Source organism: Homalodisca vitripennis, unplaced genomic scaffold, assembly GCF_021130785.1.
Source record: "Homalodisca vitripennis isolate AUS2020 unplaced genomic scaffold, UT_GWSS_2.1 ScUCBcl_2037;HRSCAF=6395, whole genome shotgun sequence".
NCBI classification, from domain to species: Eukaryota; Metazoa; Arthropoda; class Insecta; order Hemiptera; family Cicadellidae; genus Homalodisca; species Homalodisca vitripennis.
The window spans coordinates 49,319-72,123 of record NW_025778200.1 but is presented as its reverse complement, the minus strand read 5'-3'; the positions used below and the strand labels follow the sequence as shown (position 1 = coordinate 72,123).

The 22,805-nt window shown below is 32.1% G+C and overlaps 1 protein-coding gene across 1 annotated transcript; it reads left to right on the top strand.

The window, feature by feature from the left end:
- Positions 1–21,703: 21,703 nt before the first annotated feature.
- Positions 21,704–22,603, top strand: LOC124371830. Its single transcript, XM_046830185.1, has one exon. It carries the CDS (start codon positions 21,704–21,706, stop codon positions 22,601–22,603), a length of 900 nt encoding a protein of 299 aa, XP_046686141.1.
- Positions 22,604–22,805: the final 202 nt, after the last annotated feature.

Here is a 22,805-nt window from a genome sequence, read left to right as displayed (position 1 = left end):
ATGCATTAAATACTGTTATAAAACTAACCTTAATGAACAAAGTTATGAATGTTTTCACATAAGTTACATTAAACTGGTGGGCTTTCTTGACATTATGATATTACATTTTAACAATGGCTTACGGAAAAACAGAGAAATGAATACTAACATACCTTAACGATTCATTCTTTACCTGGCTACAGTCCAAAAAACAAGTGTAACGCAAAACTTTAATAACGATTATTTTGGAATGTTGCATAACCTTAATAAGTATTTCCCCCTTATACCGGAAGTACATAAGAAGTAGGTAGGACTTCCCCCTAGGTCGTAATAGGCTTTTTAGTCCTAGCAAACTCAACTATGCCAACACGATTTTGACCATAATAGATTTACGAGAACTATATAATCGAACGTATACAGTATTTTAATCGAGGCAATATGGCAAGCTAACCTGTGACATAGTAGGTAAGTGAATTTAAACGGTCTTAAGTAGGCACTTTTTAACCGAAGTAGGCATCTCGGTCCTATTTAAGTATATATATTTTTCTTCGTCAGAACAACAAGGCAAACTCTACTATGGTACTGGAAATATCTTAAACCTGAAATATATGACAAGGACTGGAAATATACGCTTTTTGACCAAAGTAAGTTTCCGTGACCTGTGTGATCCGAGATTTGTGTTTTCTTGATTGGGATTACAAGGCAGATTCAGCTGTGACGTTATGTATATAAATTATTAGAACCAGAAATGCTCCTACACATGCCAAACATGATATAATAATTAAGTTAAACTCTGATACTATTTACCATGAACTTAATAAAATCTACCTGATGTATGCCTACTTACGATTTAAAATGTTTGTAGGACTCATATCATATTACATCATAATTCATATAAGAACTTCGTTTCTAAAAATTGCGTGCGAAGCCGCGGGTAACAGCTAGTACTTTATATCGTTTTCTTTGCAAACATTGTATAACAAAACATCATCTTGTTAATCTAAATTGGTGGGTTGCGAAGTTTGCCGCGAACGCTCAACTAACCGACTGAGTGAACATCAATATGACAGTTGGCTGCGAACCGACCGCGAAACGGGTCACTGGCTGCTAACTGAACACGCACCGTGTAATTCTATTTTCTCTCCACTCTATCGCAGTGTACTCAAGCATAAAACAACTAACGGTAACCGTCTGGTGCTGCTAATAATTTTCGCTTTGGAAGAACACGACTGTGAGTGAGTAGGAAATATCCTTACTTGAAAGCATCCTCTAAATGGATTCTTAAAATAAATATTTTATATAATTGCTGCTAATTAACAAATTATGCTCTTACCGATCAACAAACAAGGTAGCTGAACTCTTCCCTAAAGTTACATTTCCTGTCAAGATGTCTCAAAGGCATATAGTTTAATAAATCACCATTTATTTAAATAAGAATAACGTCAGCTTATATTTATACTGTGCGGTAGCGACCATTACTGACTGACTAAATTGATAAACCTATAATTTTTAATAATTAAACACGAAAAAGTATCATGCGTTCGAAATTATTGTTTCCTCACAATACATGAGAAATTATATTTAGGAATCGATAATTCTAGCATGTAGCAACCATCCATAACATGAACGAACATACGTATGAGCACATGTTGAATTTAAAAATATGGTTTTATAAGGATCTGCTTTTCAATGTCGGCTGAAGAAATATTCTTTTTTCTAGGAGACATGGAAATTAATATTGACTTTCTTTTTGTTTATTATGTTTTATACCTAATATTCAAACTACTTAGGATTACTAATTGTTCACCAGATCTCTTCTGGCGCTTTGTAGAACAAATATTTCATGATAAATGTAACTTCAAACCACTTAAAGAAGCGCTTTATATTACTTAATTTCCTCGCAAATTTAAGTGTAAGTAATCCAACAGAAGTATGTATATTCTTAAATTAAACTATATAAATACTAAAATATCATAAAGATCTGCATAAAAATTTTTAATCTGCAGTCAAAGAGTATGCGACTAGCTCGAAGTTCTATGGTAGTCGGCATAAGCACCTAGCATTGAAGCGGAGACGATAATATTTGAACAAACCAAACAATCGTAAATAAAAGATTTTCATATATTGTTGTTTCTCCTTGAATACCTGGATGGATCATCGATTTACACGACACGGCTCTAAATTTATAGGCAAGCTTCTATTACTATTCAATGTAGAGATCGCAATAATATTGTTGTATTAAACAGTTATTTCAAGTATGTCGAAATGTTTTAATAAAACAAATTGTATATAAAGGAAATAGATAAACATTTCAAGTGATGTATTTGTCTAAAATAAAATTGGAAAATTATTGTTTAATAGTTACAGTCATGAGGCTCTCAAATTGTTTTGAATATTTGGGGAAACTTACTGTGGTATCTCACACTAAAATATTCTATTCAACAGTATAACAAAATGTCATGCTATGAAATAAAAAAATGAAATGAAATCATAACGCCTTCATTAAAGAGGCGGATTTAGAGCTATCAAACCATCCCTACCTCTCAACCTCATATTGTATATAGTAAATTTACAATAGTTGGATACAACTTTGGTAAATTATAAGAGCAACGAATTAACAGGTATACTGAGTTCAAACCAACCAGTTAATGTATGATAGATAAAGAAGCACACTCACTCTCCCCACCTTAATGTTTGAACTCGTTGTGTTCCGCCGCCCCGCCGCGCCGTATCCCCATCCAACTCTTAATAGAAACTACTGTGGATTGACTTTCCAATGCACTCGTAACAAATCTAGGTCAAAGTCCGTAATTATGATATCAAATTAATAATTTAAATGTGCACTAATTAATTGTATTTCTCTGTATTTTTACCTACCGGTAGCGCTCTAGAACGTTATCATAACTTTACACCAACACTTCATCATATAAAATGTCCTGTTGTACTCAACCCAGTATCAGTGCTATTTCCATTCCAACTTCCCCCCCTTTCCACTTCTACACTTCGTTCAGTAAATGTTGCATTATCCTCATAACACACAATTTTTTGTTATTCTAAAACAGAAAGGCTTAAAAAAAGTTCTAAAACAGGTTGGAACACCGTATTCTTTCCACTGGGCTCGTTGGGCTCTCCACCGCCCGAATTAAGGCTATCCACTTCTCGGGGTGCCGTAGAAAAGAATTGATTAAACTAAATTCATCCGTTTTGTTATGAATTATGCAATATAATGCGAGTTTTCTTTCTTTAAAATGTGCTGTTTCCTTAAAAAAATATCAGCCAATCCCAACCTATATGGGATAATGACCTTCAGTGTCAAGGACCTAGAATTGGTCAAAACAATTCAGTAACGATTCACCAATTATTCATTAGTGAAGTAAAGTTTAAGCGGTGTAAAATCTTTAGGCTCTTAAGTACTAAAAAAAACACTTGAAGAAGGCGTTCGATGGAAAGATATCACCACAGTATAACGTTTTATTCAAACTATAAAATGGTTATACATAGAGATTACATGTTTTATTCAATTTTATTACGAATAAAAAAATATTGATTAATAATTTGAAGACTATTTTGTATATAATGCTAATAAATAAAATTCTTCTTTCAATTACATTGCTGATGAATTATTAACAGTACAATGTCCATCCCTATCTCCTTCAATTATACTGCACGAACAGTTTTACAATACAACAAAATTATTTTCAAAAGTCTATACCAAGAGGTGTGCATTGTTAATAGCACGCCTGCGATCTTTTATTTTTATCGACATACACATCTGGTTAAGGGATATCGATAGTATCTTTGTAAAAACACTTTTTAAACCCCCCCTTTTAAAAATCCAAATTATGTGTGTCATTAAAACTTTCTATATCATGCAAACATACATAGAAAAAAATCAAATTATAATGCAAAGTGATAACCATCTTTCTTAGATATTACATTACATGTACGAACAACTATATATACGAACAATAGTTTATTAATGTCAATACAGTATGTTTCAACGTAAATGAAAGTTAAGAACTCTTCAGAAGAAAAGTTTTGAGCAAGGCTTAGGTGTCGCGAGGCTTCAATTTATTTAAGTATTCTTCCTCATATTTTCCCGTTTAGCTTTTTAAAAGATTACCCGTTCTCACTCTGTAATGGCAAACGTTATCGAAGTTACGTTATGTTCTACCATTTTTATAGCTGTTAATGCCATAAAAGGAATCTCTGGAGCGTACATTTTTTATATAATGTGTCTTCACTTATCATGATGATGAAAGGATTATAAAACACATTTTAGGAATAACAAAATACATATTTCCATATTTATTCGTTAGGTTTAAATGGCTTGATATAAAATATTCATGACCCAGAAAATAATAAAAATATAAAATTTATCTTCAACTTTGTATAATAATACCATAAAGTCAGTAATGATAAATGTAAGAGGGATACTCAAATTCTAAAACTCAATGATAAAAAAAATTATTTTATTTATAAAACTAAATACTTACATAGATACAATATGGGAATTTTTTCTATGTTTAAAAATAAAAGAGGAGATATCTGGTAGGAAATATGCTACCTAAAAATTCCCATTACCTTTTTATGTAATATTTAAAGTTTTTATAACAATAATAAAGAAATTATATTTCAAAACACTTTATGGCAAAAATAATGTTATAATTATAACTTCAGTGAAAGTAACTACAAACTGCAAGTCTGCACATTTGTATAAAGTGAAAATCCAATGAACATTTTCATTGCCACATATATGTGCATAATTTAGCTTAATTTTCAAAAAAGGGAATACTTTTATTGTACGGTTTATAGTAATCATTGTAGTGACAAATAAGATCATAAATTATGGATTTTCAAATTCATTAAACGGCATATTAAACCTCATAAAAATTAACTAAAATATTATCACTTAATTATTACCTTTGGAAACAGGCCTATATAGAGAGATATGGAATGATACGAACTTTATTTGTGTATTTATTGACTGTGATCATTTTCTGTCAGCCAGATCATTTTCAGAATACACCATATAGATGCGAGATACATCTAGAAAATCCATCTAATAGCGAATTGAAACACGAGTAGATTTACCTCTTTCCAATTATTTGGTTGTTGGAAGATAGAAATTTTTATAGTACTTGTGATCAATTAATTATTTTTGTATTTAGTAAATGAAAAGTATGATTACAACTATTGGCATGTGCATCAATTAAAAATTTATATTCCAGCGGCTGCAACACATTTTTCAAGGAGATCTTTTCTGATTCCACTACAATCTAACATTTATAGCTTCTCCAGTTCTCAAGAGTCACGATAGACCACTATTGTGTTAGCCAGTATTTGGATTTTTAGCCACGACAACCAATATCGTTAAAAAATATGGAAGAGACTTAATATTACGTATTTATTTGTTAAAATTTTATTTTAATTATGTCTTTTGTTTTTGGTTTGAGTTCTGTTTTATATGTTTTAATTCAGTGTGTTCTGATGAAGGGTTGTGTCAACTCGAAAAGTAAACATGAGCACTGAATTTTTGTTTCTGTTTTTGTGTACACTTTAAAGTACTTCGAAGAGTATATATATATATATATATATATATATATATATATATATATATATATATATATATATATATATAAAACAAAGAAACATTAGCATTAAAGCCGTGTGTACAACCAGGATAGAGACACAAGCACTGTAAATGAAACTGTATATATATATATATATATATATAGAAACTAGCAGTTTCTCGCGGCTTAGAATACCTAACAGGTACGGTTTAGGCACCTTATTTTAAATGGTATAATAAACAATCCTAAAAATAACTGTTAATAACTGAAAAATATATAACTCTCCACATGCATATCATAATAACATTGGCCTTTTTCTTTACCAATCTTAGGTTGATCCCTAATGACGTTTTATCTTTATGAAAATACTTTAATTTTAATTTTAACGTTATGAGGCACTGTGTGCAAATTTCATTTTTCTGAAACATTGATAAATAGGAAAACGATATTATAGTTGATTAGGAGATAACTCTATTATGACCCCTATGCATGGTCGATCTTCATAGAGCGTATTTTATTTGTCTTATGAGAACCTAAAAACGTGTGTGTCAAATTTCAAAGTTTAGACCATCAGGGAAATTGAACAAAAACAAAAATATGGTTTTTGAAGGTGTCATGGGTTGTTATTTGTGAAAATGCTTTTATATTTATTTATAAATTAAGAGGCTTGTGTCAAATTCATCTTACTAGGACATAGAGAAGTTGAAAATATACATTTAATTTTTCTCATCTACATTATTGATACAATTAAGTAAAAAAAGTAAACCGATCTTAAAATTTAACAACCAAACAAATATTACTATACACATTTTACCGTTTGTTTCACTATAGTATGACTAATTAATTAAGGCAACACAAATTTAATTATATTTAACAATTTCTGAATAAGGAAAATAATTTAAGAATAATACTTCTCTACAACATAAGCTGTGACCTTGTTTACCGTTGATAAAAGTAGTAGCATATATTATACAACAACAGTAAATGTAGATAAAAATATGGACTAAATTTAACTGCAAAATTCAATGACGAAACTGTCATAGACACCTAAAATAATCAACAAAAGCTGGCGTGGCGTCCACATAAACTGAGGCGAGAGGAGATACTGGCTTGATCTAATTAAATGGTACAGATAGTAAGAGAATGTGACTTGAGATAAAAAAATAATTAAGCTGCAAACGTATAATCATCCTACACATTTACTAAAATTATGAGCAAGAAGTTGGCATTAATTGATGAAATGGCAACAGCAATATTTTCATTTAAACAATATGTCTTGTCTTACTTTTTTTGTATCTAATATTATATAATATAGTTATGAAAACTTATCCCGAATCAGTCTCTTTGCCATATATTTCCCGATGGCCAATATGCGTGAAAATGTTAGATAGATTTCGTTTATCTCAACGTAATCGTAACCGCAATGTGAGAACGAAGTTATAAAGTATGAGAAACTTCATTGGTTTCCTGAAGTATTGTGCGTTCCTTAATCCGCAAGACCAACTAGTTAATTGAATTATTTGAATAAACGAAAAATCTGTTAGTTTTATAAGTTTCATAATATTTAACGCTAAAAATTGGATTTTATCTGAGTCGTGTTCTAAAATCAAACCAAGTACGGTGGGAATTCACTCTTAGGGGTGGGCGTATAAAATTAATTTTAAGCCTCTTTAAACTTAATTTTTTAGAATTTCAGGAGTCACAACTCGACGCTAAACCTCCTGTGAGAATAATTTTATTGAATACCGATTTTGTCCTTTTTATTATTCCCGCTGTTATAAATATAAATGTAACTTTTCTGTTGATATTTACTACTACGTATATATCTGGCATAGATAGATATAATTATTAGATGAAAAATAGAAGTAAAATTTCATAAAATATGTAATAATTTGTTGTAGATAAATTCAATGCAATCGATTCAATAAGATTTTTATACACTGTGAAATGTCCAAGAATTATTTGAAATATCTTATCGTCCTTATGCCTACATTCTTAACCTATAAACCAAACAATAGATATTATATTGTTGGTATTGCCAGCATTTTCAATGGACAGCAATAGGTGAATCGTAGATGAAAATAAAAGAAGAAAGGATCGATGAGAAAGCCGACGCCGCCGGTTCACACAATGTGAGCCATTCAATTCACCCATCTCCCTCTCGTATCCGGGACGCTTATTGGACTTGACAAGAACTCCACGACCTGAGAATGGATTCTGCACTAGGTTTTGTGATAAGTAGTTCAAGCCGGATTGATGGTAACCCACAAGGGGAAGATGCAGTTGCATATCGCCAATAGTAAAGTCAATAAGACATAGAGCTGATTTGGTCTGATTGTTTCTATACTGCCGATAGTGAAACATGGGGGAAACTAGTACAGAGGATAAACAGATTTAACAGAGTATCGGAGGACCCGACAGAGCGTAACGAGGCATGTCATGTTTATGCAACATTTCTTTACGGAGTAACTTGCAACTTTCCTTGTCTCTGACCTTTTTACTCCAAAATCACTGAATTTCCTCATAGGACAAAGAGGAACCTGTATACCAAGTTTCAAGACTTAGGATCTTTCTACTAAGGTGTATTGCATAGACGGTTTACCAAACGATTTTAAGGACCTATCGTGTCAATAAATTAACCTATGGATAATATACAAAGCGGTTTTTTTTACCTGAATGTGTATGAACTATAATGCTTTTGATGTCTAGACTGTTGTTCGTTTGGTGTAGGAAATGTACAGGGAGGAGATTCGTCTCTTAATTAGGTTTTTACATCTGGGAGATGAGATGCAAGGTTCGAGATGAACTAAGAATCAATTCTCAGGACATCATCAGTCAGTCCTAGCTAATTGCTTATTAAGTACTTCATCTACTATTATCTCCCGAACAGGGATAAGCTTCATTGGATCATCCTTATTAGTTAATCAATTTGTCTAGTTACGGCTTGAGGATAAAACGAAAATCTAGAAAGATTAGAAATTACTGATTTTAAATCCTTTATTTCATTTACTAAAAAAGTGGAAGAGATTAAAACCGAAAACAATTTTTTAAAGTACTGAATATAATACATTATAAAATGTACACGTTTTAGAAATGTAATACAAATGTACGATATGTAACATGAACATCAAGCTTTTGTTCGTTGCATCAGATTCCGTCACACGCATATAAGAATTTTTTACAGAAATATCTTAGCCACAAACCATGAAATCTAAGAGTAGAGAAAGAAAATGTAGTATATCATTTGTTGAATTTATTTACTTAATATTTATCTAAAAAGAGTTCTGAACTTATTTTCCCACATGTATGAGATGATTATGTATCGCTTATAGTAATAAATATTTGTTAATTTACTTTCTAATAATATTAATACGACTATTCTGGAGTTTAGAGCCATTTAAAATTCCATAACTGTTTGCAAATAAATTATAATAAATTCGATGGTGGAATTTCCTACAAGAAAGAAATTAAATAGCGTGAAATTACCACAAATGTTACAGGAAGGATGCGGTTTGCAAGCTGTAAAGACTGGCCACATATTGGGACGATCAGTTAATAAGACTGGCCTTATTCAGAAAGCCAATATAAAGATATTAATATTGTGCACTGGCCTTCGCAAATTCACGACATTTTTTGGATTCACTTTCTCTCTTCTCAGTTCACTGTGGGGATTTTCCACTATGCTTCTCGTAGTTACCGTATGCACTAAGTTCCAATAAGATCACGAAAGCTACAAAGGATAAAGCTGAGAGAATTGTCCTGGTACTCATTATCTACAGTTGCTGTAATGTCTTTCGTTTATTCCTTCTCAAATTTGTTGGTGTTGTGTTAAACATAAATATTTATTATATAACAATAACATTTAGCCATGATTACTTTGTGCCGATGTGAAATACTGTTGGAGTTTTTTTATGAAGTAGTCTAACACAAAGAAACTTGAAGGTAGCTAGAAGAAAGTCTAATCCCAGAGATATAAAACGTAAGATGATATATTATGTCAGGACAATATTACGCAGAAGGTTTATAGTTTTGCTCCTATTTTAGACAGGAATAAAAAGAAGCTAAGAGATAGCTAATAGAATATTTAATCCCAGAGGGATAAAAATAGACATTGACAAGTTAGGCCAGGGCATTTTTCTTCAGAATGTTTATAGTTTTGCAGCTATTTTGGAAAGAAACAAAGATATACTATGAGATATATATAGGAATATCTAATCGCATAGAGATGAAACCTAGACAGTGGCATATTGGTCCAGGAACATTTTCTGCAGAATTATTACAGTTTTGCAGCTGTTTTAGAAAGGAACAAAAAGGTACTAGGAGATAGCTAGAAGAACATCTAATCCAAGAGAGATAAAACCTAGACAGTGACATATTGGGCGATCTCTGTGATAGACGACGGTGTTAAATGTGCTTTCTTATAATACAAAACACAGTTCTGAAATTCGAAGTTACCTCTGCACTCATTCTAACTGTCCTTATTCTAACACAACAAGGATTGCAAATTATAAACCTTTAACCAGTGACAAGTTAAAATAATTATACGAAAGTATTTATTATATAGTAATGTTAACACTATCACTATTCTTGCATCCAGTATTCAAAAATATATTGGCACATCTATTTGTTTATTAATTTCTTTCTTAAGGAATCATGTAAGAAAGGACCATGTGGTCCTAATTTCGCCTCAATAAAGAAGTGTTTCTTTCTTTCTTTAATCATATATCGTTTTCAGGAAAGACTTTCACTGAGGCTTTTGATTACAATATTGAGATTAACGCCTATATTCTTTATGATTAAGTATTTATTTCTTAAGCAGTTATATATATATATATATATATATATATATATATATATATATATATATATATATATATAGTTATGAAAGAAAACAAAACACGTTTCTTCAAATCGAAATGCTTAATATTTCGTTACTTTTCAGTAACATTATCAAAAGCATGTATATAATAAAATATAAACAAACAAAAGAATGAAGGTTATAAAAACATTTCAAACAACAAAAACATATGGTATCAAAACAAGTAAATTAATTAAACATGTAACCTTTCCTAAACACAGAGACAGATAAAATGTTTGAATAATAAATTTAAATTTACTGAGTCTCAAATTTAATCCAACTGGTTATTTTGATTGAAGAGCCATTATGTTTGCGTGTTAAATTGAGGTTTTTGTTAATCTGCTTATCCTAGACAATTTTTAAATTAATATATAATAGTATTTTAAGGTACTCTGTTACAAAATGTTACCGTATGTATTTTCTTTTTCAACATTATTAACAACTACTTTTTATTGAGGTGTAGGGTTTTAAATGGTGTTTTTCTTAAGATTGTCTTAATAACAAGCCAGTTGTTCTATACATTTCTAATCGTTAAGTAATTTTTAAATGTGTCTGTTTCATATGCATATTTTATTGAGTTATTTGGGGTAGTCTGAGATCTAGTGAAATATAGTTATTGCGATGAACATGTCTTCAGCAGGAATGTCTTCGATAATTGCATAGTACGTAAAATATATTTAGAACGACTGGAAACAATTTCAGTTGAATATAGATGCTATAATATAATTATTAATGAGATTCTGCCGTGTCTAAGTGTAGGAACATCGCAATGAAGAACTATTCCCCTTTGGCTTGGACTCTGACATGACGAGAGTCTGCCACGTGACCAGAATAGTAGATCTTGATTGGTCGATATTATAAAATGGTAGTAGAGTCAAAACCGATGAACTGAAATTCTACCTTTGGTGTGAACTCACCCAACCTCGCTTTTTACATATTCACCCTCGCGATCAAAATTATATGGACTTGAAGAGATTCTTCGGAGACTTTTTGCATCTTTATTGTTAGCCAAATTCGAGAAATAATGCTCCTTTTCAATAAAACCATTTTATTTATTCATAGTGTTTTCATGAACCTCTGATCACACTGCGTGAGGCCGGTAATTATATTGGTCACGTCTGGCGATAGACGATAGTACTGAAGAAAATCTGGAAACAAAACGAAGACGAGTCTTGTGTTGAATTAAAAGCATGTGCAAGTGGGCCAAGAGATTGCAAGTAAATCTTCTACAATAAATACGCAACTGTTCCAAGCCAACATAGCGAGGGCTTTAAATTTACGCTTAAGGAGAAACGAAACATACGACACGTGTTTTTATAAATAAGCTACGACGATTTTACTATGGACAGGGGTACCCAGAAGATGGGGTAAATGTGAAGGTAAATTTAGAGAATTTGAGGGAAAACATGGGGAATGTGAGGGAAATGTGTGAGGAAGAGGGCGAAGAGTACCGAGACGTGAAGCCTACATTGCTGTTCAGAAATCAAGGGGAAGATCTACATTGCTTGTAGTTCCTAACATACGTATGATAAGTAAATCGGATTAAAAGTCTGTTTCAAGGCCGTAATAAGACAACCACGAGGAGATAATTAGAGATTATATATCTAGTATTATTAACTTAAATGTTCATACTGTCAGTTTAAATAAATAGTGTAACATTGTTTTCTTAAAATATAATTTCTAAAATAAATTACACCTGAAAATGTATTGCTGTTAGGTTTAAAAACTGTATAACATTGTAAGTAGTTGATTTTAGTATTTATAGTTTCTTTAAAAATGAAAAAAAATTAAATTTTTATGACGCAGTTTTTGATTTCCTAAGTAACACGTAAGAGAACTCCTATAAATTAAGGAGTTAACCGTCTAGTTAGGAAGACAAAATAAGATATATTTCTATTCTATTTTTCTTTTTGACGATGGAAGGATTGTGAAGGAAATCGGATTTTCCGGACATTTGTCACTGTTCAGTGATACAGAAAAACAGTAACACTACTTTTCGATATCTGCAATCTGATGTCTTCTTCATGTGAATACCCAATCTAAAAAATAATTAAAATCTAGGTTAAGTAAATTAATCATACCAGAGCGTTGTGACAAGCATATTTCAGGAATCACAATCACCATGTTGTATCAACGTCACTAACACTAAAACATGCACTTAATACGAGTACATATTTCTAGATGGATTAATCTTTATGTAAAAATTTTCTTTAAAATACCTCTTCTATTGTCGTTTGACATAGAGTACAAGAGGAAATGTCCTGTGGTGAATGTATAGTTCTTGTATGTTTGAATTACTTGCAATCAGTTTATGAATTCAAAGAAAAATTAATATTTTCATTTAATTAAAAGTGCAAAACCAGGAAAATAATTACGATGTCTCTGTAAAATGTAAAGGGGCACTACCTTATATTAAGTATAAAATATGATGCGAAAGTGGGTACAAAATATTTGTGGTATGGAGTACTACAAGTTAACACTACAACGAAACATTCACTGACCCGTCTATGCTGCTTTTGTTCTCATTGAAGTGGTTCTTCAACTATATCCTTTGTTGTAAATATTGATATATGAGACTCTTTTCGCAAAGATGGAGAATTGAAATAGCGAAGTCATAAATCGCCACAGCTGATATTCGCGTGGGTGCATTTTACTGTTCTGGATAAAGCGAATTTCTGTTTGTGTTTTAAGAGGATGTAAAGCAGCCGACATTCATATAAAATTTGTTCGAGTCATATAACTAAATAATCATTTATTATTCACACATTTAGAGATTAATATACGAGTAGTAATATATTAGATTTTCAAAACACTACTACACAAGTTTTCGATGTATGCAATTAAAAATAATACAATATCTATTTATAAATATTAGAAAGTGTTAGGTTCTCCATCTGACTCTCTATGTGTCTAAGAGTTACATTAAAACCCACACTGCGCTGTATTTGAAATGGTCCTGCAGGCTGAGTCGGAAGAAATAGATAGATTTTGTACTGAAATATTTTCATTTCTTATGGTATTAACACTAAACCATTCGAGATATAAAATGAGGTTGAAAAAGGTTTAAGAAATTTAATAAGCATTCCAGAACACCTTTTATTTGTTATTTATATCACAAAGAATTATATCTTTATATTTGTATGATATTCCAATAATTGATATATAGCATTTTTTAAATGTAACTGTAACCCGGAATGGAATATGCCATTTTTAAGCTAAACGGAATTATTTTAGGGTCCTGAGGCTGGACAGCAAAAAAGACTTTATAAGATTCCTACATTAGAAATAAAAACTGAGTTGCCTATTGGTGGCCTTCTCGAACAAACAAAAAATAGCACCAATTCCTTCTTTACAATCTATGACACCTAGCGGAAGGTTTGCAAGATTTTATTAACTGTTTCCGTATTATGTAGGACTAGTGTAAAGCAGGTCTAAAGTCACCTAGCACATGTTTAGTTTGCATTTATGATGTAATAGAATAAAGCATTGTAAATAATTTTGAAGCGTGAATACGTATATTTAATGCAAAGTTCATTTCATTCTTCAAACAAACTTTATGCAAAATGTTAACATGATTATACATAATAGTTTAACTTCATTGAAGAGCGTAGTTGTATCAATTCATATCCAATCTCTTGTACACGTATAATATTCAGATTAGAATTTCATAGCCAATACCTCTGCATGTTTTACGCGACCATTCCATTTTAAAGCGCCCGTTTGGAACATAGGCTTTCTACTGGGGGATCGCTTAATAACACGTAAACCCGATTGTTAAATTTTATTTATAGAAACCTAATCGAAACATTTGTACTAAATCATAGATATAGTAGCGGAGCCAGCTGGCAAGAACGTACTTTCATTTTACTTGGTGTCGATATTGGTAATCGATATTGTGTCGAAAATACAATAGATTAATCTCGTTCATGACAAGGAATATTTCTCGGTTTTCCTGGGGATTTGAAAATCATATCTCTGTTACAAAACGTAACCCTTATTGCTATTCATTGTTTCCTCCACATTTTTACTGATCTCCTTGCTCACCTGCTCCGTCACACAAGGAGAAGAGACTAGTAACAAATAATCGTGTGACCCAACGAAACTTGTGGATTACACAGATCCGGGATCGCTGTGTGAACATCTTTCGTGCTTGAAAAATATATTTGACATTTTCTGACGTTGTGCGCTTTCTTATCTATTGTTTCATTTTGTATCGATCCTTTTTTAAGTCCACCAGCCTTTCTTCCAAATACCCTTAACTGAAAAAGTATGTCCATGCCTTTCTTGATGTCCTGGTATTTTTAATTTTAAAGAACAAACTGTATAGATTAAGTTATGTATTTAGTTAGTTTGATATGTTCTTATTGTTAATCAGTTGGTTTTATTAAGTATCTCTCGTCCGTATAACGTGTATCCATTACATTTTTGTGTTATAGAAAGGTTAAGTCAGCTATTTTGATATAGTTTGTAGTAAAATATTTATAAAAGCTTTATAAAATATTAAATAAAAGCAGTGCCTCTTCTTGAAAGTGATTTTCTATGGAAAATTACTATAGTATTGAATAGTTAGTTACATACACATATTTTTTGTACCATATGTTGGTTATCGCGTAACTAATTAACAAATGTAATGCGTTTAATGTATCAGAGGAATGCCGTATCGTGTTATTTAAATAATACACGTTTCCTTTAGAATTGTGAACTAATTTCTCAGATTACTTAAAGGGGGAGAAAGCTTTTGTATACATCATAATAAATGTATAATAATAACAAACCACCATTTTTAAGACGATACCTGATAATAAGTAAATGTGGCTAATTGGTCTTGGCATAACTTATAATACTTTACTAATCAAATTCCATTTTGTAATTTTTAGCTGTCTATTTTTTATTTAAGAACAGCTTTTGCAATAATTTTAAATTTTGTACACAGTTTGTAACATAAAAGTCTACAGTAATTGCATTAAAAATAATTATTTTGTATAAGCTTTATCTTCAAAATAGCGGCTAACCATTTTCGTGCCGTCTTCCTGTTTACCAGACCTTCTGAAACCTACGACTTTCTAGGCAACATATGGACAAATCATGAAAAATATAAACGTTTTATTTATTTAGAAATATTTTATTATTTATAAACATATGGTTTTACAAAAAACCATGATTATACTATAAGATATGTTTATATCTTGATTTTATTACAGAAACATGTACGAGACAGTAGCTTTTGGAACAAGAGTCTAGACCAAATGTGGATGCACTAACAAAAGTTAAATGGAGACGTCCTGCCAGAGGTACCGGAGGAGATATAAATCCCGACATTTATTTTGAAAAGTTCTCAACGATAGAGAAAAAAACTGCTGTATTTTTAGTTCGACCAGCAGAAAGGCTGGTGGGAAGAGAGGAAAATCAACATTTATGTGTAGAAAATGCAAAAAGGGATTGTATCCTAAACACTTTGAAAAGAGTTTTCATCACTGCTAAGTTTTTTACTTATTTTGTAAATGTTATCCTTTACATTTTTTAGACTTTTCAGAGTATAGTAACGATGTTAATACCGTGGTAATAAATAGATAAATAACTGTCAGTAAAGTGTGATCCCCTTGTCCTAAGTGTGGTCTGAAACTTTCATTTTAACTTCTGAGGATTGCATTATAATATATATATATATATATATAGATATATATATATATGTATATATATATATATATATATATATCGTTATCACGAGTTACTTAATTTCATTTTAACCAAACGGTAGATAACCATTATTTCATGTTCAATTTGTAACTCTTAGACTATGAATACTACAAACCATTGTCAATTATACGATCAAATATTTGCTATATTATTGTATTGTGGTTGAAATTGAATTAATTGTCTGTGGGTTCAATAAAACACGTAACGATAATTCTCATTAATACGCTAATCGTTATTTGTTGTTGGATTGTTTGATTTAAAATTAATAATACGGACATTAGTTTGACGCTAATATACGTAATTTTAGTAATGATAATTATGCATCCTATCAAATAGTTATATGGGAAAGCAAATATTGGTTTTATATATAATGGAGTATATTGATAATAATAATAACGAGAATTTAATTTAAAGAATCATGTGTCTGTGCTGTATGTGTGTATTTTTTTGCGTACGCGCTTTTCCATATACAATGAAAACTTGTCTTAATAGAGTACAAACTGTACTGCAGAGCTTTCATTTAATATAACACTTTCATAAAGTTTTAACTTGTGAGCTACGTCTCTTTTCTCTCTTATTTTACTCTCGTATTTTACTGTATAGTTCAAAGAAGTAGTAGTGTTAAATTAATAAATAAGAGTATTACCAGAACTGTGCCAAAAGTGGCTAGGGAATAAGAACAATAAAACGTAAGTTAACATCGTTACATAGTTAAATATTTTTAACATTAACAGATGGTTAAACATAGTTAAACATTGTTTGAAATTAACAGAAACTTACGTTGGTGAAAAGTGTCTAGTTCTGCTTTGAGATCATTTCAGTGTCTTAATATAGGTCTCCCGATGAAGAAACAATACATAGGCATATATACGTAGGTGTAAAAGCTTTTAAACCCTTTCTCAGTTATGATTATTTTTTTATGTAAACAGGCCAACAGACAGACGTTCAAAGAACAACAATAGAAAACAGTGTTATAAGAATATTGTTTTATTTGTTTTCACCTATTGACCCATATACCACAGTAATTTATTCCCACTTTTATGAACACTCTATGTAAATGTTATATAATTCACCAGTGACATAGTGTAACTTGTAACTGAACACACAGTTTTAAATATTAAGAATTACCATTCAGCTAAAATCATGTTTAAAATCTCTCCGTGAATGCTGTTTAATATAATACGCTTTAATTAAACTGTTTAATGCAGTCAAGCTTGGAGTTCAAGTTGTAGTTTTACCATTTTCCTGGTTCCTAACCACTTCAGTGAACAATCTGCTAAACTTTTACACATTTCAGAAGTGTTTTCGTTGTTTATTATTCCTAATAAAACCAAAATTCCTTCTAACTGCCCAGCTGGAACGTTTATTACAGTTGTATGCCGGCATTCCTTTGCAAACGGAAGAAAGGTTAATTTTATATGTGGCTGACATCTAAATTACCTAATGGAATATGCATGATTAAATATAGAGGGTGGTTTATAAAGGACGATGGCATGAAGAATCTTTAATCGTTGGTATGTTAATACAAAACCGTTTAAAAATTTAAGAACTTCATAATATTGAAACCGTAGAAGATATAACAATTTTAATCATATAATGTCGTTTATCAAAACTTTTATTTCGTTTCGTTACAATCAATTTATATTACGTTCCTTGTCATATTGTATTGATTGGACGATGTCTTATGCTTCTCAAAATGTTTATTATTTAAATGTTACGAGAGTAAAACCAAATAGAAACCACACATTTTTTTAATAAACGTGGAATTACATCACATATTGCTGTTTTGTATGACTTTTCCAAACTTCGAAAGGTCGTCATTGAAATCTCAACAGAAAATGTGCAAGAGGAAGAGTTATTTAATTTGCTTAATACTTCAAACAAATTCAACCAAGCTATAAACAAATGTTGGCTTTAAAACCGTGTTTATTCTTTATAAAAATTACGGCAATTAATGTGATTATTAATCTTTCAGAAATTTCATAATTTAGGAAAACCTCTATGAATTTCCCAGTGTGTGTAATGAGGTTGAATCAAAGACGTAATATATTTTTTGTCCACGATAAGTGTCTTTTAATCTAATAGTAATTTGTTATAAATTTATTTATAAATTATTTTTAAATAATACTATTTTACAAATAACTGTATACGTTTAAGTATTGTTATAAATTAGAGTACAGTATGTTAAAGCTTTACAGTTAGTTTATTTGGTCCCAAAGTCTTAATGAGACGCGAAAACTAAATGCAAAAGGTTAGTATAATAAATGAATAATGTGAGAGGATTTCGTTTTATTTTGTTACTCGATTAACCTGAAGTGACAAGACATAAACAAGACCTTGTCTTCATAAACATTGAATTGAAAGTTTTATACACCCGATGTTTGCTTTGCAAGATTGAATTTTGTTTCTTTTGTATTTGAGGAAATGTTGGTTTTATTGTTTCCAACTATTTTGTTTCTGGCTGAACAATATAAAGAGAATAAAATAGTTAATATTCTACATCAGTTATCTAAAAATGTATTGCGTACTACTTATTTATTTTACCATCCTTTTAATCCTGTCTTCTGTAAAGTAATGCTGAAATATATCCACGCAAATTTGTTTTAACTTGATATATATTTATCAATGCGAAGTAGTATTCAGGAATTGTAAATTGGTGTTACACTAACTGTGCCGAGAGTTACGCCTCTAATGGAAAGTCAGTATTGAACTACACTATGTTAAAAAAAGTAATGTGTACAATAAAATTGATATTACATTATAAATTAATTCGCAATATCCACAATACCAGAGGTATTTTTAGATTTAATATATTCTGAAGTTTGAGTACTGTATAGTTTATGTTAATTACTTACCGTTTGTAACACTGGAGCGAAGTTTCGTGCTGGTCAGGTATTGCATTGCAAGTTGGACTGACCTTACTGATGAAAACATGTAATTACTAAGAATTGAGAAAATAAATTATCCAACTTAACTATACTCCTTAAACCTAGGTTGTATAGATCATTTTTATAGTCGAGATTACCATTCGTTTGTTACTTGCCAGATAAGGAATTTAGTAGGAATCTTAATAGTATGGACGATGGCACAGAATTAAAGAGTAGTCCATGTGTATCATTGATTTTAATGGGATGGGTGGTCAATATTTCCTTTAGATGTCCAGTGCCTTTTCTTAAAAACCTCCATTTTGTAATTTAGAATTATAGTTGTAGTGTCTCTGACAGCTGCTACAGATCCAATAGATGTGAAAAGCGTGGAATTAAGACTACAGTTATTAATTATAATGCGTTTTAGAATATGAGGATATGTTTTATTATTGTGATGATTAGTTTCATAAGAATATATAATAAGATAACATCGAAATTAATGTTACGGTCTTTGTGTTAACAACATCATTCTAGTTCTCAGTGAATGTGATGACAGTTTTTCCACGCCATGGCCGTGGATGAATATATAAATTACTGTAAAATGCTATCTGCTTAAACATTACAATGCAATGAGATAAAGTTAAAGTATAATATGCCGTGTAGTATTTGTTGTATACATCTGGCATTTCTCTTACATCTTCTTGTGGAACTTGGTTATCTGTCATATTCAAAGGTAAATGGCAAGACTTAACCATTAAATTTATAAAAGGCACACCGAAAATCGTAAAAAAAACTAGTTAATTCTAACGGCATACAAGATTTCTCTGCCTAATTACCAAAATTTTAACGGATTACGGGGGAAATTGCATGATTTTAAAATGAACTTATCAGTCTGCGATTATGACATAATATTGCTCATGGAGACTAACTTAAACTCTGATTACTTCAACTCAGATCTATTTGGCCAGGAAAAATATTCAGTCTACAGGATATATAGGTCTCCTCAGACTAGTTCTAAGGAAAGTGGTGGCGGAGTTTGCATCGCTGTCTCAAAAAACATCCAAAGTAGAAGGATAAATGTCGAAACTAGAGCTTCGGAGTGGGCCTTTGTTTCCCTCAACAATAGCAAGATGTTTAATATCCTTCTTTGTGTTGTGTACATACCTCCAGGTCAACCAGTAACCAAATACCTTGAGTACTGTGAGTTGCTCGAGGAAGTGGCGGTTCAATTTGGGGTTTTTCAGATATACTGATCTGTGGAGATTTCAATCTTCCTGGCGCTATTTGGAATGCCGATCTCAGCCACTCAAACCAGTCATCCCCAATCAGAGCCATTTAAGACCTGGCTGATCTACTATCTCTTCACCAAAACAACCTCAAATTCAACAGTATGAATGTACAACTGGACTTGGTTTTTTCTTCAAGCAATTCCTTAAGGTTGACCGAGGCGGCGGATCCTCTGGCAAAAGTAGAACCTTCTCACCCACCACTATTGATATCATGGCAGGCAGAAAAGGCATTCCAGAAATTCAATGAGCAAACCCTGTATAAGTTTAAGAAATGTGAGCAGGAAAAAATATACATCCATTTACAGAAACTGGACCTCACCATTGATACATCAAACCCTGATACGAACGCTTTGTTTGAGCACTTCATCAATTCACTTGGGGACGTCGTAAAACAGTACACACCAACAGTTAGACTAAGTAAAGCAAACTTTCCAATTTGGTTCACAAAAGATTTAAAGAATCTAATCATCCTTAAAAAGACTTGGCATAAAAAAATACAAATCTTCATTGAACCAGGCAGACTATTTTAATTTCTCTAATGTCTGTGCCGAGTGTAAACGACAAGCTACATCATGCTTCCAGGAATTCATCAAACGGACTGAAGATTCAATAGTAACTTATCCTAGCCAGTTTTGGAAGTTTTGCAACTCCGGAAAATCTCAACACGGCTCAGCAAGAGAACTTTACCATGAAGGTGTCACTGCTACCACTCCCAAACAGAAGGCTAACCTCTTCGCCAGGTATTTCTCATCTGTTTACCTACAGCAGCCGCCTGTTCCTTCCCTATCTTTTAAGTATGAGCTCTCAAACCTGAACTTCAATCCAACTCTCCAAAGATTCAGCCAAGGAAAAATTAGATTCTCTCGATACCAGCAAAGGCTGTGGGCCAGATGGTATACCTCCTTCTGTTCTCCGTAGAGCCAGCCACCTACTTGCCACGCCGCTCTGGACTCTGTTTAATGTTTCCCTACTGAGAGGCGTCTTTCCGGATATATTTAAACTCGGTCATATCATCCCAATTTATAAGTCTGGAGACGCTAGAAATGTCACTAACTCCATACCCGTAACTATTCTATCTGCAATCGCTAAGATCTTTGAGAGCCTAGTTCTGGATGTCCTACAAAACTTCTTTATTTCTATTATTCCACCCTTCCAACATGGCTTCATGCCAGGTCGATCAAATTCCACTAATTTGATTCTCCTCCAAGACCTTATATTAATATCTTTCAAGGATGGATTTCAAGTGGATGTGATATACATAGACATGACTAAAGCCTTCGACTTGATAAGCCATGTTCTCTTGATAGCGAAGTTGAAGGAGTATGGTATTGATGGTCAGCTATTGAACTGGATCGAGAGCTATTTGACTAACAGACGCCTTGCGGTGATATATGCGTTTGCGGTATCTGAGTTCTTCTTGGCTCTATCTGGAGTAGTCATATGGGGCCCTTCTTCTTCAACGTTTATGAAGCAGATATAGCAGTTTCCACCTACGCATATATCTTGATGTTTGCAGACGACCTTAAACTGGTTAGAGTTATCAAGAGCTTTGAAGACTGCCTCTCCCTTCAGAGTGATCTCATTGAGCAGGAACGTTGGTGCACCTTTAACTCAATGGTTATCAACATGAAGAAATGCAACGTCATTACCTTCACAAGGAGCAAGAACCCGATCTTTTTTAGTTATTCCCTCTTAGATCTACACAATATACAAAGAGTTACTTATGTCAGAGATCTCGGAGTAACACTAACGCAAACTCTTTCTTCGGACATGCATGTTCTGGATAATTTTGTTAGAGCCAACCGTCTCTTGGGATATATACTGAGATCAACTAGAAGCCAAACCAGCCAAAAAGCTCTTAAACTGTTGTATTGTGCCCTGGTCAGACAGGTCCTGGAATTCTCAGGAGGCATCTGGTCTCCTTATCACATTGGTTTAATCTCAGACTTACAAAAAATCCAAGATAAATTTGTCAGAGTGGTGGGAGTGCGTCAGGGTATGAATTATCGTGAGGTCCCAGTCAATTTAATGTCGAAGGAGCTCCAACTATCTCCACTAGTGGTCCGCCGGAAGCTGCAAGATGCGCTTTTCCTCTTCAAGTTGATCAATGGTGTAATTAAATGTCCTGAATTGCTCCAGAAGATTAATTTTCGTGTGCCATCCAGTACAAGATCTCAAGAGCTGTTCTGGAGAAACCACCATCCTACCTCCTACGACTGGAACTGCTCCTTGGTCCGGATCCAGAGATTCGGCTGCGCTATCTTCAGCTCGGTAGATTTCTTCAACTCTTCTCTCCCAGCATTTAGGAAGAAAGTTATGAAAATCCTCAGTGAAGAGTAGTTATCTAGTCGCTGTTGTATGGCCAAATCTGTTACTTATCAGAGTATTCATTTTAGACTGCATGGTTTATGTAATCGATCGCACAGTCTTTTTTTGATTGTCGGAATGCACTAAATTATATAGACTCTATTGCATGTATAACAATAGTATTATTTTTTAGGATTGTCTGTATATTAAATTTTTGTTTTTGGGAGATCGTAGG